The following is a 13977-nucleotide window of genomic DNA, read 5'->3' on the forward strand; positions in this document are numbered from 1 at the left end:
GTAAGAAATGTACGCACTATCCTGCCCATGTAATTGTAACCCCTCTGTACAGTATGTTCACAAATAAAATAAAATTAAATTAAAAAAAAAAAGCTGACCTTCTATGTTGACTTGAAACTCCTTTGTATAACTAATTAAAGGCATTTTTTTTTAAAGCTGAACTTTCAAGGGGGCAATCTACAAATGCGGGGATATGTGGTGTGATCTAGAAAATGGATTTTCTTCTTTGGCCACAACAAAGCCTGTGTGAACACTGAGTCCTTTCCCATGGGGCAGATGGCTGCACCCATCCTCATTCGTTTAAGAGACTCAAATCCAATTGCAGTTATTTAATTCTATCAGGGAAAAACATTTCAAGATGACAAACAAATCTGGAACCATTAAATTTATTTACCTATGAAATTATATTATTATTGAGAAAGTAGCTAAGAGAACTATTACCATACTGAATGTATCAACTTTTCCTGGTGGGCAATCTGGCTAAAGTAACCTTGCAAATTCTATTAAAACCCATGCACTTTGTCACAGTTATTTACCTACTCTAACAAAAGTAAACTGAAAGTATCTTCTGGCCCTTTCTAATTTTTTTCTAAAATCAAGTTTTTCTACAATCACACATTACTTGCCTAGATATTTAATATAGTACTGAGTGTATAATAAATTCATTGATTTTTGTTCCTGAATGCATTTTAGTCAATTAAGTATCATGAGAAATAATTCAATATCATCTTCCAATGAAGTACCTCTTCCTTTTATACCCATGGTATTGGGGATGGTACCTAGGATCTTGTGCATACTATGAAAGTGCTCTACCACTGAACTATATCCTCAGTCTACTTTCTCAATAAATAAGAAATTATTAAATAGACATTTATTTTATAAATATTTATATGGGCAAAATAAAATTATGAAAGAAGCTGGGGCATGTTCTTTTTTTTTTTTTTTTCTAGGGCTGAGAACCGAACCCAGGGTCTTGCATGCGCCAGGCGGGAGCCCTTCTGCTGGGCTAAACCCCCAGCCCCTGGGGCATGTTCTCAAGTGGTAAGACACCTAATTATCTCACTAACAAGTGTGCGGCCGACTTCAAAATTGCAGGACCAATAAAATAAAATGCTTATTACAGACAAATTAGAATAACGATGAAATTAAAAATATTACTGTATTATGAAGTTGGGCGCTGGTGGCTCACGCCTGTCATCCTAGCTACTCAAGAGGCTGAGATCTGAGGACTGCAGTTCAAAGCTGTCCAGGCAGAAAAGTCCGTGAGACTCTTATCTCCAATTAACCACCAGAAAACCAGAAGTGGTGCTGTGGCTCAAGTGGTAGAGTGTTAGCCTTCAGCTGAAGAGTTGAGGAACAGTGCCTAGGCCAAGAGTTCAAGTCCCACGACCAACCAAAAGCAAAGCAAAACAAAACAAAACAACTACGTTATTAGATAAGAGTAGTTATGTTGCCCTAAACTCCCTCTTTCTCTTGAGTAGTTCACCAAAGGCAGATGCCACCTGCACTTGGCTAAAAATAATGTTTTTATCACCAATAACATGAACAGAATTTTGAAGACAGAGCAGAATTCCTTTTCCAGGACTTGTCAAATTGCTTTTATCTTGTGAATATTGTAAAAATGCATGGAGACTTGGGGTGTGTGGCCATTCCTCTAACAGAAAAGCTTTACTAAACTGTCACAGCATCTGGTTAGACAAAGACTATAAATCATAGTTTTAAGAATGGCAAAAAAAAAAAAAAGAGATTGTCTTGAATTACTTAAGATAAAATGAAAATCAGCTTACTTTTGACTTCTTCTCTAGACCAAAAAAAGGGAAAACCCCATTCATTTCCCTTAAACAATTAAGATGTTTGAGCCATGAAAATCTTTGGACATCTTATGGCACATAGCCAAAGTATTTCAAAAGCAGTATGTTTGACAAACTGAATACTTGGGAAGGCCCAACTAATATTCCACTAAGAAATATGGGTCCCTTTCAAGTTCACTGAAGATGGCTGTTCTCTGGCTGTACCAAGGTGCCAGAATCATTTGACTTAATTGCCGTGACTACTTCCTCTTCATTTGGTCTTAGAGACATTCGAAACTAGATGTATTATGTGAAGTGATTTGCTTTGAAATATGAAGAAACATTCCCCTTAAATATATATATATATATATATATATATATATATATATATATATATATACACATACACACACACACACACACATGGCATTCCTTTTTATAACACTGCTTTGCCCAGATGCCTGTGAAGAGGAAAAATATGAAATAGCCACAGGATTTATGAAAGTAGACTTGCAGTGATTGGAAATTTATCTGCTAATTTGGACACATAACATTTTAGATTATTTTGCTTTTGCCTCAAACTGCCTCTTAGAAACAAGAGACAAAAAGAAACATGTTGATTACTTGAAATTCATGAATTCATCATAAATCAAAATAAAATCATTTATTAACAGTAAGTTCACCTCAACAGAAATTCCACGTTTATCATCTAATACTTATAGAATTTAAAACAGAAGTGCTTTTATGTGAAGACTCATTAATATGTAGTACACATATATTTTGAATAATTTTTTTTTTTTGGTCAGTCATGGGGCTTGAACCCTAGGCCTGGGTGCTGTCCCTTGGCTCTTCAGTTCAAGGCCAGCGCTCTACCACCTGAGCTACAGCGCCACTTCCGGTTTTCTAGTGGTTTATTGGAGATAGGAGTCTCACGGTCTTTCCTGCCTGGGCTGGCTTTGAACCACAATCCTCAGATCTCAGCCTCCTGAATAGCTAGGATTACAGGTGTGAGCCACCGGTGCCCAGCTTTTTTGAATAATTTTTGAAAGGTCTGTTGAGTAACCTTTCCTAATTAAGTGCTGAACAATTATTAAGGAAAGCCAATTAACAGATGCTGGTGATGATGTGACTAAAAGGGAACTGTATTATACTGCTGGTGGGAATGTAAGCTTGTTCAACTTCTCTGGAAAACAGTTCCTCAAAAAACTAAACATAGAATTATCCTATGAACCAGCAATTCCACTCCTAGGCATTTATCCAAAAGATTACAAATCAAGCGACAGTAAAGCCACCAGCACAATCATGTTCACTGCAGCTCTATTCACCACAGCCAAAGTATGGAATCAGCCCAGATACCTCTCAATGGACAAAAGGATCAAGAAAATATGATGTATATGTATATACACACACACACACAAACACACACACACAATGGAATTTTACTCATCCATTAGAATGCACCAATTGTAAGCTAAGGGAAACACTTGGAAAAATTGTATCTACATAAAGTCATCAGGCCCAGCAAAGCAAAGGTTGTATGGTTCCCGTAGATGCAGAAGCTAGAATTAGCCTATCAGCCTCTATATGTAAACACGATGTGGGGGGATGAAGTGGTTACAAATGTGTTATCTGAAATAAAGCAGATTCGAGGGAGAAATAACATAGTGTAATTCCTTAGCAAGGCAAAGTCAAAGTCCAACCAAAGAAGTTACAGGAATTGGGTACTTGTAAGAAGTGGGGTGGGGTCGAGGGAAAGAAGAGGAATGAAGAGGAGAAAGGGGTAGAGGGGAGAATGCAGGCAAGAATTCAATGTATATACTACAAAATTAAGGGAAGGCATGGGATGGGAGGGTGAGTAAGAATGATGAAAAGGGGTGAGACTATCAAGATGCGTTATATTAATTAAGTGCTTTGTTAAATGTCAACTCCTTTGTACAACTACTTAAAGATAATTAAAAAATAATAAAGATAATTTAAAAAACACAACAAATCCAATGAAGATAGAGGCAAGATATGGCCAAAAAAAGGTGGGGGAAGACTATTTCAGAACATATTAAGTATACCCAAATCAAGGTAAATAGACATGGTATTTATCACAAAAATCATGAAGTTTATAACTTGGAGGGGGATGAAGATAAGTATTATTGAAATAGCTTGTTTGCATATATGAAAATAGAACAACAAGATCAGTGGAGGTTGTGTTGGCAATCGAGAAGAGAAGGGAGGGTAAGTGATGGAGGGGATGAGACTGACAGGGATACATGGTGTATGGAAAAATGATGAGCTGGGCACTGCTGGCTCACACCTGCCATCCTTGCTACTCAGGAGGCTGAGATCTGAGGATCATGGTTTGAAGCCTGCCCAGACAGGACACGCCGGGAGACTCTTATCTCCAATTAACCACCCAAAAAGCTGGAAGTGGAGCTGTGGCTAGTGTGGTAGAGTGTTAATCCTAAGCAAAAGAAGCTCAGGGAGAGTGCCTTTATACAGTGAATATATGCTAATAAAAATAATACAAATGTGACATCAAAAAAAGTTCATTCATGATGTACTACAAGTGAGAGAAATATAAAGAAAAATATATCGATTGATTATACTCTGTGGAGGGCTATACTATTGTTTTAAAAACCTGTCCAAATACTACCTCTAAATCTTAAATCAATATTTCACCAAATATTGGGTACCATCTCCCATGGCTCTAACTGGTATCAGAAAAAAAAGTGCTGAGGAGACTGGGGCAGGGGTGTGTGAAGGCATAGGGAGAGAGAGCAAGAACCTCATCCTCTACCAAAGGCTTGGAAAAGCACCCTGATATTCCCAGAAAGAGAAAACTGATCCCAGCTTGTCCTGAAAATTTGAATTTTCCTAGAAACATAGTAGCTTTATGCAAAAAATGGTCTCCGTTTGTTTTAAATGCATGTCAGTCTAACTGGCAAAGTTGTTAAGGGGTTTCAATTATTAAGAATTAAAAATGAGCTGGGTGCTGGTGGCTCACGCTTGTAATCCAAACTACTCAGGAGGCTGAGATTTGAGGATTGCAGTTCTAAGCCAGTACCGGCAGGAAAGTCTGTGAGACTCTTATCTCCAATAAACCACCAGAAAACGGGAAGTGGTGCTGTGGCTCCAGTGGTACAGCGCTCCCCTTGAGTTGAAGAGCTGAAGGACAGCGACCAGGCCCAGAGTTCAAGCCCCTCAACTGACTAAAAAACAACAAAAAAAAACAAACCAAAAAAATTCCCCCACCAACCACAAAAAATAGAATTAAAAATGAGACAAAGATAATATTTTATTAAATGATTTTGCAACCTTAAAATGAAAAGGCCAAGACCAAAATCTAAAAACTCAGTCAACCCAACCAGACCATGTATGGCATAGAAGCAAACATGCAATATCTGTTGACTATTTTCAGGCTGGAAAATATTTTTGGTTATTTGTTTACTCAAGAAGTATATATGAAGTTCTCACAATCACAAATAATGAATTAATGGATCTTATTGCTTCTATGAAGAAGTGGCCAATTCCAAGGATCATACAAGTAAAAAATGTAATTGTACTAAATTGTACTGAATATGGAGAGTGCTGTTGCTATCTGAATTCCCACTCATTTCTCCTGTGGTCTTTTCCTCTTTTTGGATCTTTTTCTTTCCATTACTGTTTCCCTTCCCATGCTTCCCTGCCCACCGGCTCCACCCGCCCCCCCAATTCATTCTGTTCTGCCATTATTTCTCCAGCTCTTTTCTTTTTTCCCTTTTATTGCTAAACATTTTGCCTTTCACTGCTTTCATAATGAATGAGCCTGCCTTGAAAGCAAGTGTCTGAAACCAAGAGCTTTAGCTAAACAACCTTATTTACCATAAATGGTATTCTCATTTCAACATTACTTTAGTTCCTAGGAGCAATTTTTAGGACAGGTATGATTACAGACAGAATTTATATTTCTTACAGTCCCTGTAACTAATTTAAGAAGTTTGGATTTCCCAAGTAGTAAGGAATACATTTCTTAATTTTGGGAATTGATCCTCAATATTCACATTTCACTAAGATATGAAACACTGTCCATTTTTGGAACACTATAACAATCAAATACTGTCTCATAAGATGGAAAAATATAGGCAAGTAATAATAGAGTGCTCTTTCAAATATCAACAGTGACATATGAAATTGATAATCGAACATTTGTTAAAGACTACAGTATGCAGTACCTTATCCAGCTTATAATTCAGAGTTTATACCTACACATACAACTTGTCAAAGGGAAATATTTGATTACACTTCATAATTAAGAATTACTAATACTTAACAAAGAAGGCTTAGTACTTCTTGGTCAATGCTATCTCAGACACTGAGCATTTGTCTGTGAAGGGGAAACTGAAGCCCAGAGCTGGAGATGGTTCAACATCCTTAGTCTGAGAAAGAAGAGCATTGCCTGAGTACAGCATGGAGCCTGTTAGAAAGAAGTCTACGTGGATGACACAGCCCAAGAGAACTGCTAGGCACTGCCATATTGCCAGAGAGAAATGCTCCAGTGTGAATGGCCACTCACATAAGGACTTGTCTAGTACACAGGAACCAACAAGAACTGAACTTCTCTCAACATGAAACACTAAACCTCACCTATTCCAGTGCTGGATTCTTCTTATTTGACATAAATAAAACTTTATGCTGCTGCTTATTATTATAGCTAATAAAAACCACCCATAAGGTGTCAGTACCAAGGAAAACTGTTCATAGTAACTACTGGCTTTGCCAAAGGCAAGGTAAAGACAAATGCTATTATCCAAAAAGTCCTCATCAGGAATGTCATTTGACACTTGTTAGAGCCCTATTTCTATACCTAAGGTAAGGACACAAATAAGAATAACAATTATTTACATGTCTTTGTATTCTTTAGGCACACAGCTTCTCCAAAAGGGAGAATGTTCATTTTTATAAACTAGGGTTTAAAGAAGTTACAGATAAGCCATAATTTTAGATTAATTTTTCTGAGCATGAATTTGAGATAAGTGATTTCTTAAGATAAAATAGTCATTGCCTAGAAGATGTGTCTTAAAAGAAGAAATAAACTTGGTCCAATGAAGTAAAACTACTTTAAGAACTAATTCATGCTAGCAACAATCACTAACAAAATCAATTATTTCTGGTTAATTCAATGGTTAGGTATTTCATCTGATTATCAAGAAGAAAAAATTCATTTATATCAAAGACAGCACATGTACAAAGTCTGTCAATGGGGAATTTCTAACATAAGAGCATCCATATCTTAGGGTGCTATAATTTCTCCTTTTCTTCCACTCTGCCCTTCTTTTTTTTTTTTTTTCATTTTGCTTATGTGGTGCTGAGGAATCGAACCCAGGGCCTCAGGCATGCAAGGCAAGCGCTCTACCACTGAGCCATCTTCCCAGCCCCTCACTCTGCCCTTCTTAATAGACTTACTTAACCAAAACAAACAAAAACACAAAAACAAAAGCAAAAACTGGGCACTGGTGACTCATGCCTATTATTCAAGCTACTCAGGAGGCTGAGTGAGGATGGAGATTCAAAGCCAGTCAGGGTAAAAAAGGCTAAAAGACTCTTATCTCCAACTAGCCAGTAAAAACCTGGAAGTGGAGCTGTAGTTCATGTGGCAGAGCACTGGCTTTGAACAGAAAGCTTAGGAAGATCTCAGAGCCCTGAATTCAAGCCCCCGCCTCCCTCAAAAGACAAAAACAACAATAAAAAACACAAAGTTGAATCACTATGGTAAGATTATTATTTCTTTTCTCAAGTAATTCTTGATTGTGATGACAAATGAGAAACATTTTTCTTGGGATCTCATCCTTTTTTTTTGTGGTACTGAGGATTGACTCTACCACCTTGCACATGCTACGGAAGTACCAACCACTTAAACCCCTACCCTTCATCTTAGGGTTTGTTTGTTTGTTTGAACATGCATGGAAAACATCTTTCTCTGAAAGGAAAGAGTGAGCTCTTGGTTTCTAAGCAATCGGAAAAGTCTAGGAGTTGAGAGTACTATATTTGACACAGGGAGTCACTGGCAGATGCAGACAGCAATTCCAAGTCAGTATGTTTTGAGGTCCGTTTTTTTTTTTGTTTGAAAGTCAGGACCTTCTGCTTTTTAAGCGGGAGCTCTTACCACGGAACCAGGCCTCCAACCCCAACATGACAGGGTTATACTTCCTGCCTAGAAGAATGCCTGGAGCTGATATACCTGTTAGGCTTCCTGATAGCTAGTATAACCAGCTAGTGCCATTGTGGCCCAGTTCTTAATTGATAAAGAAGTCTCTCCGAATTTTTTTTTTCACCCACACAGGCTGGGCTAGAGCTTCAATCCCAACAGTCACAGCCTTCTAATATATTTTCAGTATACTGCATCCTATATATGAAACAAAGACTGTTAATCTGATTATAGCAGTAATTTTTTTTCCTTTTTGAATAAAGACGTAAGAATTTCCATTGCTGTCTAGCAGATCTTTGGTAAGAATTCTCCTGAACTGAAGAAAATGGAAGAAACCCTCAAAAACATGAATGGATGTGAACTAAACATTCTGCAGGGAATGATTATGTTTTGTTTGTAAAAGAAAAAGGTAAAACATTCCATCTCTAAGTTCTCAAATCTATAAATTCATGGCTACTTCTCAACTGCTGTTTTAAACTTTAGAATCAGGACTGAGCCAGGATACAATTATTTCCTATATGATCATTATAACTGAGAACCTGGGCATGACTTTGGGATGTGTGTGAACATAACTGACTTACTGCAATTAATTTTTGTTTTATGTTATTCCAATTTGTGGAGCCAATCACTTAATATAAGTTTAGTATTCTGGTCAATTAATTTTAAAATTCCTCTTCTCTCAGGCAAAAATGTTTATGAACATGAAATACAGACAATAAATCTTAGCTTCTTTCTTTCTATTCTATGCAGCTGGCTGTCCTTTGAGAAAGGAAGGTTCAGAATAAACTCAATGCACATCATCAGAGTAGTTGTGTGGAACAGTCACTGTACAGCTTGCAGACTTCCCCTGGGCAAGATAGAAGCCAATTTTCCCAACATCAGCTTAAATAAATCTTAAGGCACTGCTGTATCAAGGGCATGGAAGAAATCCCAAAGCTCTGATTGCTAGCTCTTCTTAGCCTATTTAATCATATAAGAAACACAGGTTCCAAAATCGGAAAAAAATGCTTAGTATTATCCACTGTGTCTAAAACAAAGAATAGTGGAAAAGAGAACTTCTGGAAACAGTTAATTCAGTCTCTCAGTTGCTTCAAATTATGAATCTCTACATTCTTTAACTGTTTCTGTTCTAGCTATACTGGGTTTAAGAGAAGTTGTAGAAATAATAAACTATAAGAGACAGCACAACATATTTACTTAGCCTTCCAAATATGGGTTAAGTAGCAAACAATATAGCTATTATTAGGTTATGATTTTTTTCCATGTTATTTAAAAGTTAATAGGTAACCAAGAGTAGTAAAGAGACATAAAAGAATGTTCTGTCTAAATCTAAGTATATTTGGAAAAAAAAGGCCAGTGGGGAAAAAAAGATAGGTACTGAAGGCAGCATTAGTCAATTAATTAGTAATTGCTCATAATTAATTAGCCATAAGAGTAACTTACACCACATTTTAAGGCAACAGCAACTCAATTGCTAATGTTATTTAATTCATAAATATAAACATTAATTAGAAGTCTCCCTATAGAGTACAATTTTCTAATATCTAAACCTTTTTTAAAGGAGCTACATTTCCAGAAAAGGAATCAACATGATACTACTCGAATTCAGAAGGTAACTGAGTACCTAACAATTTACATTCCATGAGACTATCAAAAAATATTATAAAATTTGCGATGCTATGTTCTTTTGCTTAAAACAGTAGAATAGTAGTGAGAATGAGAGCTCTTGTGAGCCTTCTGATTGTACTTCAAAATGAAGAACTCACTGCTGTGACACACCACACATAATCACATATATAGGAATATAGAACACAGTGTACACACACACACACACACACACACACATTCAAAGTGAAGAAAAACACTAAGTTGGCTACAAAATATTTCTCCCAAGAGCACTTTCCTGGAATTGTACAACTGGGAAAAGGTCATTACCTAATACTCTGAAAGAACAGCACAAATAACTCAAACTCAGATGTCTAGACAGTCTGGCATAGATTCTCGATTCAGAGGTCAACCAAAAATCTCAACTATGTTTCCTCTTATTTGTTTATTTATTTTAGTATAAAGGAGTTTTACTTCTTCCTGGTATCAAATGCTAAATTGGGCAGAATCAAATGTATACAATTATAACTTAAAAAAGTAAAATATTTAGAGTAACATCTAATTTTTGATGAGCATAATTGGTAAAAGTTATAATGCCTACTTATATGTAAAATAATATATAATCATTACTTTAAGAAATGAGAAATTTCTGCTCTGATTTTATAATAGTTAATATTTTTAAGATCATAAAGTTGTAAAGGCAAATTGAAAGTACTGTAACAGAAAGAGGGTGTGAGGGTTTGTAGGTGTGGCTTAGATGGTTTAGTGCCAGCCAAGGAGTGAGAGCATCAAATACCAGTTTGGCCCGGAAGGAGGGATGGGGGAAGATGAGAAGGCGGCACAGGGAATTAAAAAAAGCTGTGATTTTTAACTTCTCCCAGAGCTCTAGCATTTTCCTGTTTTATTGTTCAGTGTGATAAAAACATATACCACAGAGGCAAAAGCAATTACTCCAAGAAGCAATAAAGTATAAAAATGTAAGGTAACAAAATAAGATCTCCATTTAAGCAAAATCTTCAAAGTAAGAAGTGACAGAAAAATCTCAAAGGAAAAAAAATCTTCAAAGAAAACAAGAAAGAGGAAGTTTTGGGAGGCTAGTTTTTGGAATTCAACTTACTGTAGTTAAAAATAGGCAAAAGGATAGAAATTATAAAAATATAATTCAGGTTAAAGACAGATGTCAAGCTGGGGCTATTCACTCAGCCATAATTCATAGATGCCAAATTCATTTTTTTTTATGTTCTGAAGGAGAAAAATGCAATTTAGATGATATAATGCTCAACCACAAATACAAAGGCTTTCACCCAGGCTGACAAACCAGTGTAACATATTTTTCTGCCTTGGATTCAATATCAACTAATCATCTGAACAGCCAGGAAAATTAAAGGGTAGAACATACATGGCGGCACACATAGAAGAGTTACTTACCTTCAGTTGGTTATTGAAAATATCAATCTCCTGCAGCTTTGACCTAGTTTCTTTTTCCACCTCATCCAGTTGATCTCTTAGTTGTTGCCGGGTTATTTCTTTTGCTTCTAAGGCTCTTTTGAGTGTAAGAAGTGAGTCTCCTGTTACAGAAAAACATTTCAAGATAGAAAAAAGTTAAGTTGGCAGTGAGGAAATGTTGTTTAAAGTTTTCATGTCACGTAACAAAATTCTTGTTGATAAAAATGAGAAAAGGTTAAGGTCTGGGATGCAGCTTGGTGATAAAAATACATTTCAAATGCAGGAGCCCTCAGGTATGACCCACGGCAGAGAGAAAGGGAAGGAAGGTAAAAAAGATGGAGAGGGGAGAGGAGGAGGAAAGAAAGGAGGAAAACTGAAGTTTAAAAAAAAAAAAGGAAGAGCCAGGTGCCAGTGGTCATGCCTGTAATCCTAGCTACTCAGGAGGCTAAGATATGAAAACTGTGGTTCAAATCCAGCCCAGGCAGGAAAATCTGTAAGACTTTTACCTCCAATTAACCATCAGAAAACCAGAAGTGGCTCAAGTGGTAGTGTGCTCACCTTGAGCTGAAGAGCTGAGGGACAGTACTCTGGCCCAGAGTTCAAGCCCCCTGACTGACAAGGGAAAAAAAAAAAGAAAGAAAGAAAAGAGAAAAGAGGGAAAGGAGAAAAGGAAGAGAAAGGGGGGGAAGGAAAGGAGGTCCATTTTAAAAACAGAATACCTACTATGTAAACTGTTCTGCTGAACTTGTTTTAGCTGATCATTCAGTATCTGTTTTTCTGGAATAAGTCTTCCAAGCATTTGCTGAGATTCCTAGGAAAGAGGAAGGAAAAACAACAGTGAATGTCAGCGAACACTACCGCATCCATCTCAATAAGAGACAGCTCAAGTCAGTGTTCTCAGCTCTCAGACACTCCTATCACACCCCATATCCTTTATGCATTTAATAGCTAGTCAGGGTGGCTCGTGCATTCTTGCCAAAGAATTAGCTATTTGCCAAGTGCTTTGCACTAAAATAAAATTAAGACACGTTATAGCTCTCTTTACACTGCTTACAATGTTGTCGATTTACTGAATATTATAAACTTTTAAAAAATACTCTTTAAGTAAGATTGCAGAGGAATTTTGCAGTGATCTCTCACAATGCTCAGGATCAAGTAGAAAATTTGCTTATTTGCAAGCAAACCTAGTAGGAATCACTCTAATATGAGCTAAAGGGTCAGACCAGAGAATTAGGACTGAATTTAGGTTTAATCTATCATATACCTAAAGTTGGAAAAAAACAATGAGATCTGTTATAACTAGAATCTTACTGCCACATGGGATGGAATTTCAAATAGGTACAAGAAAGTCTTGAAACAAATTTTAACTGGCACAAAAAAAAGCAGTGCAAGGCAGTTTGGAATTTGTATGGGTAACTCACCAAGCACAATATTTGCTTAAATTCAGGTGAAATAGTACTGAATATTTTTATGTTTCAATAAAATGGCAGCCTCTCCATAATAAGAACCATATGTATGTATGCATGCATGTATGAATGCATACGTGCATGTATGCATACATGTATTATGTATGTATGTGCTAGTCTTGGGCCTTGAACTCAGAGCTTGAGAGCTGTCTCTGAGCTTCTTGGGCTCAATTCTAATGCGCTACCACTTGAGCCACAGCTCCCTTTTCTAGCCTTTGGATGGTTAGTTGGAGATAACAGCCTCACATACTTTCCTGTTGCTGGGGTTGGCTTGGACCATGATCCTCATATCTCAGTGGCATGAGCCACTGGCATCCAGCAAAAATATCTGACTTTTATCTTAATAAAAATTAACTTTGGCTGGGCAACTCAAGAAGCTGGGATCTGAGCATTATGGCTCAAAGCCAGCCTGGGTAGATAAATCCTCAAGACTCTTATCTCCAATTAAATGGCAAAAAGCTGAACTGGAATTATGTCTCACATAGAAGATTGCCAGCTGTGAGAGAAAAGGAAGCTCTAAATCCAAGCCCCAGAACTGGCACCAAACCAAACAGAACAAAATAGTATTAGCTCTCACCTGTAATCCTAGCCTTTAGCCAAAAAAGCTAAGGAAGAGTGTCTAGGACTTCGCTGAAGCCTCAGTACCAGCAAGTGTGCAAGCACACACATATGTACTCACACACAGGACTCACACATTGAAAACTATAAAATACTGCTGAAATAAATTTATAGTGGCCTAAATAAATTGAGCAAATATTTCCAATTCAGTTAATTCCAAAACATCCTCTCCCGCTCTGCCCCTTCTCCTCTCCCTCCCTCCATCCTGTCCTTGGGCTTGAACTCAGAGCCTGGGGCACTATCTCTGAGCCTATTTGTGCTCAAGGCTGGTACTCTACCTACAACTGAGTCACAGCACTACTTCTGACATTTTCTGAGTTATTTATTGGAGATAGGAATCTCCAATTCCAATTCCAGCCCAGATAGGATCCACACTATAATCCTCAGATATCCGCCTCCAGAGTAGCTACGATTACAGGTGCGATTACAGGGGGGAGTCACCTGCTCAAAACATTCTGATAAACTTATTTTGTTAGTGACAGTCCCTTCTGTAAACAGAGGCAGGTTCCTCCTCCCTGCAGTTCCTGGCTGCAGCTTTGGGGCCAATAAGCCGGGCCAGGGCTGGGTTCAGCCAACACCTGCAGAGTTTACTTTTGGGGCTAGGATCCTACCTACCAGCTTCACCTTTGCCTCCCAGTGCCTGGTCTTTAAAAGAGCTGAACATTAGTTGAGTAAAGAAGTGAAATGGATTAAGATTAAAGCACTACCTCCATGTTTATTGCAGCACTGTTCACAATAGCTAGGATATGGAAACAACCCAGATGCCCCACCACAGATAATGGATCCAAAAATTGTGGTATCTATACACAATGGAATATTATGCAGCCATTAGAAATGACAAAATAATGGCATTTGCAGGGAAATGGATGGAGCTAGA

At 37.4% G+C, this 13977-nt stretch overlaps 1 protein-coding gene across 1 annotated transcript in view; it reads right to left on the reverse strand.

Annotated features, from left to right (window-relative positions):
• Positions 1–13977, reverse strand: part of Itsn1 (intersectin 1 (SH3 domain protein)) — a 195520-nt gene that overhangs the window by 88634 nt on the left and 92909 nt on the right. Inside the window, exons 16-17 of the mRNA XM_013027430.1 lie at positions 11740–11827; positions 10999–11138 (exon numbers count right to left, since the gene is read on the reverse strand). Coding sequence (XP_012882884.1) covers positions 10999–11138; positions 11740–11827 — 228 coding nt within the window. The remainder of the gene's footprint in view (positions 1–10998; positions 11139–11739; positions 11828–13977) is intronic.

The sequence above is a fragment of the Dipodomys ordii genome, unplaced genomic scaffold, assembly GCF_000151885.1.
Source record: "Dipodomys ordii isolate 6190 unplaced genomic scaffold, Dord_2.0 Scaffold104, whole genome shotgun sequence".
Lineage (NCBI taxonomy): Eukaryota > Metazoa > Chordata > Mammalia > Rodentia > Heteromyidae > Dipodomys > Dipodomys ordii.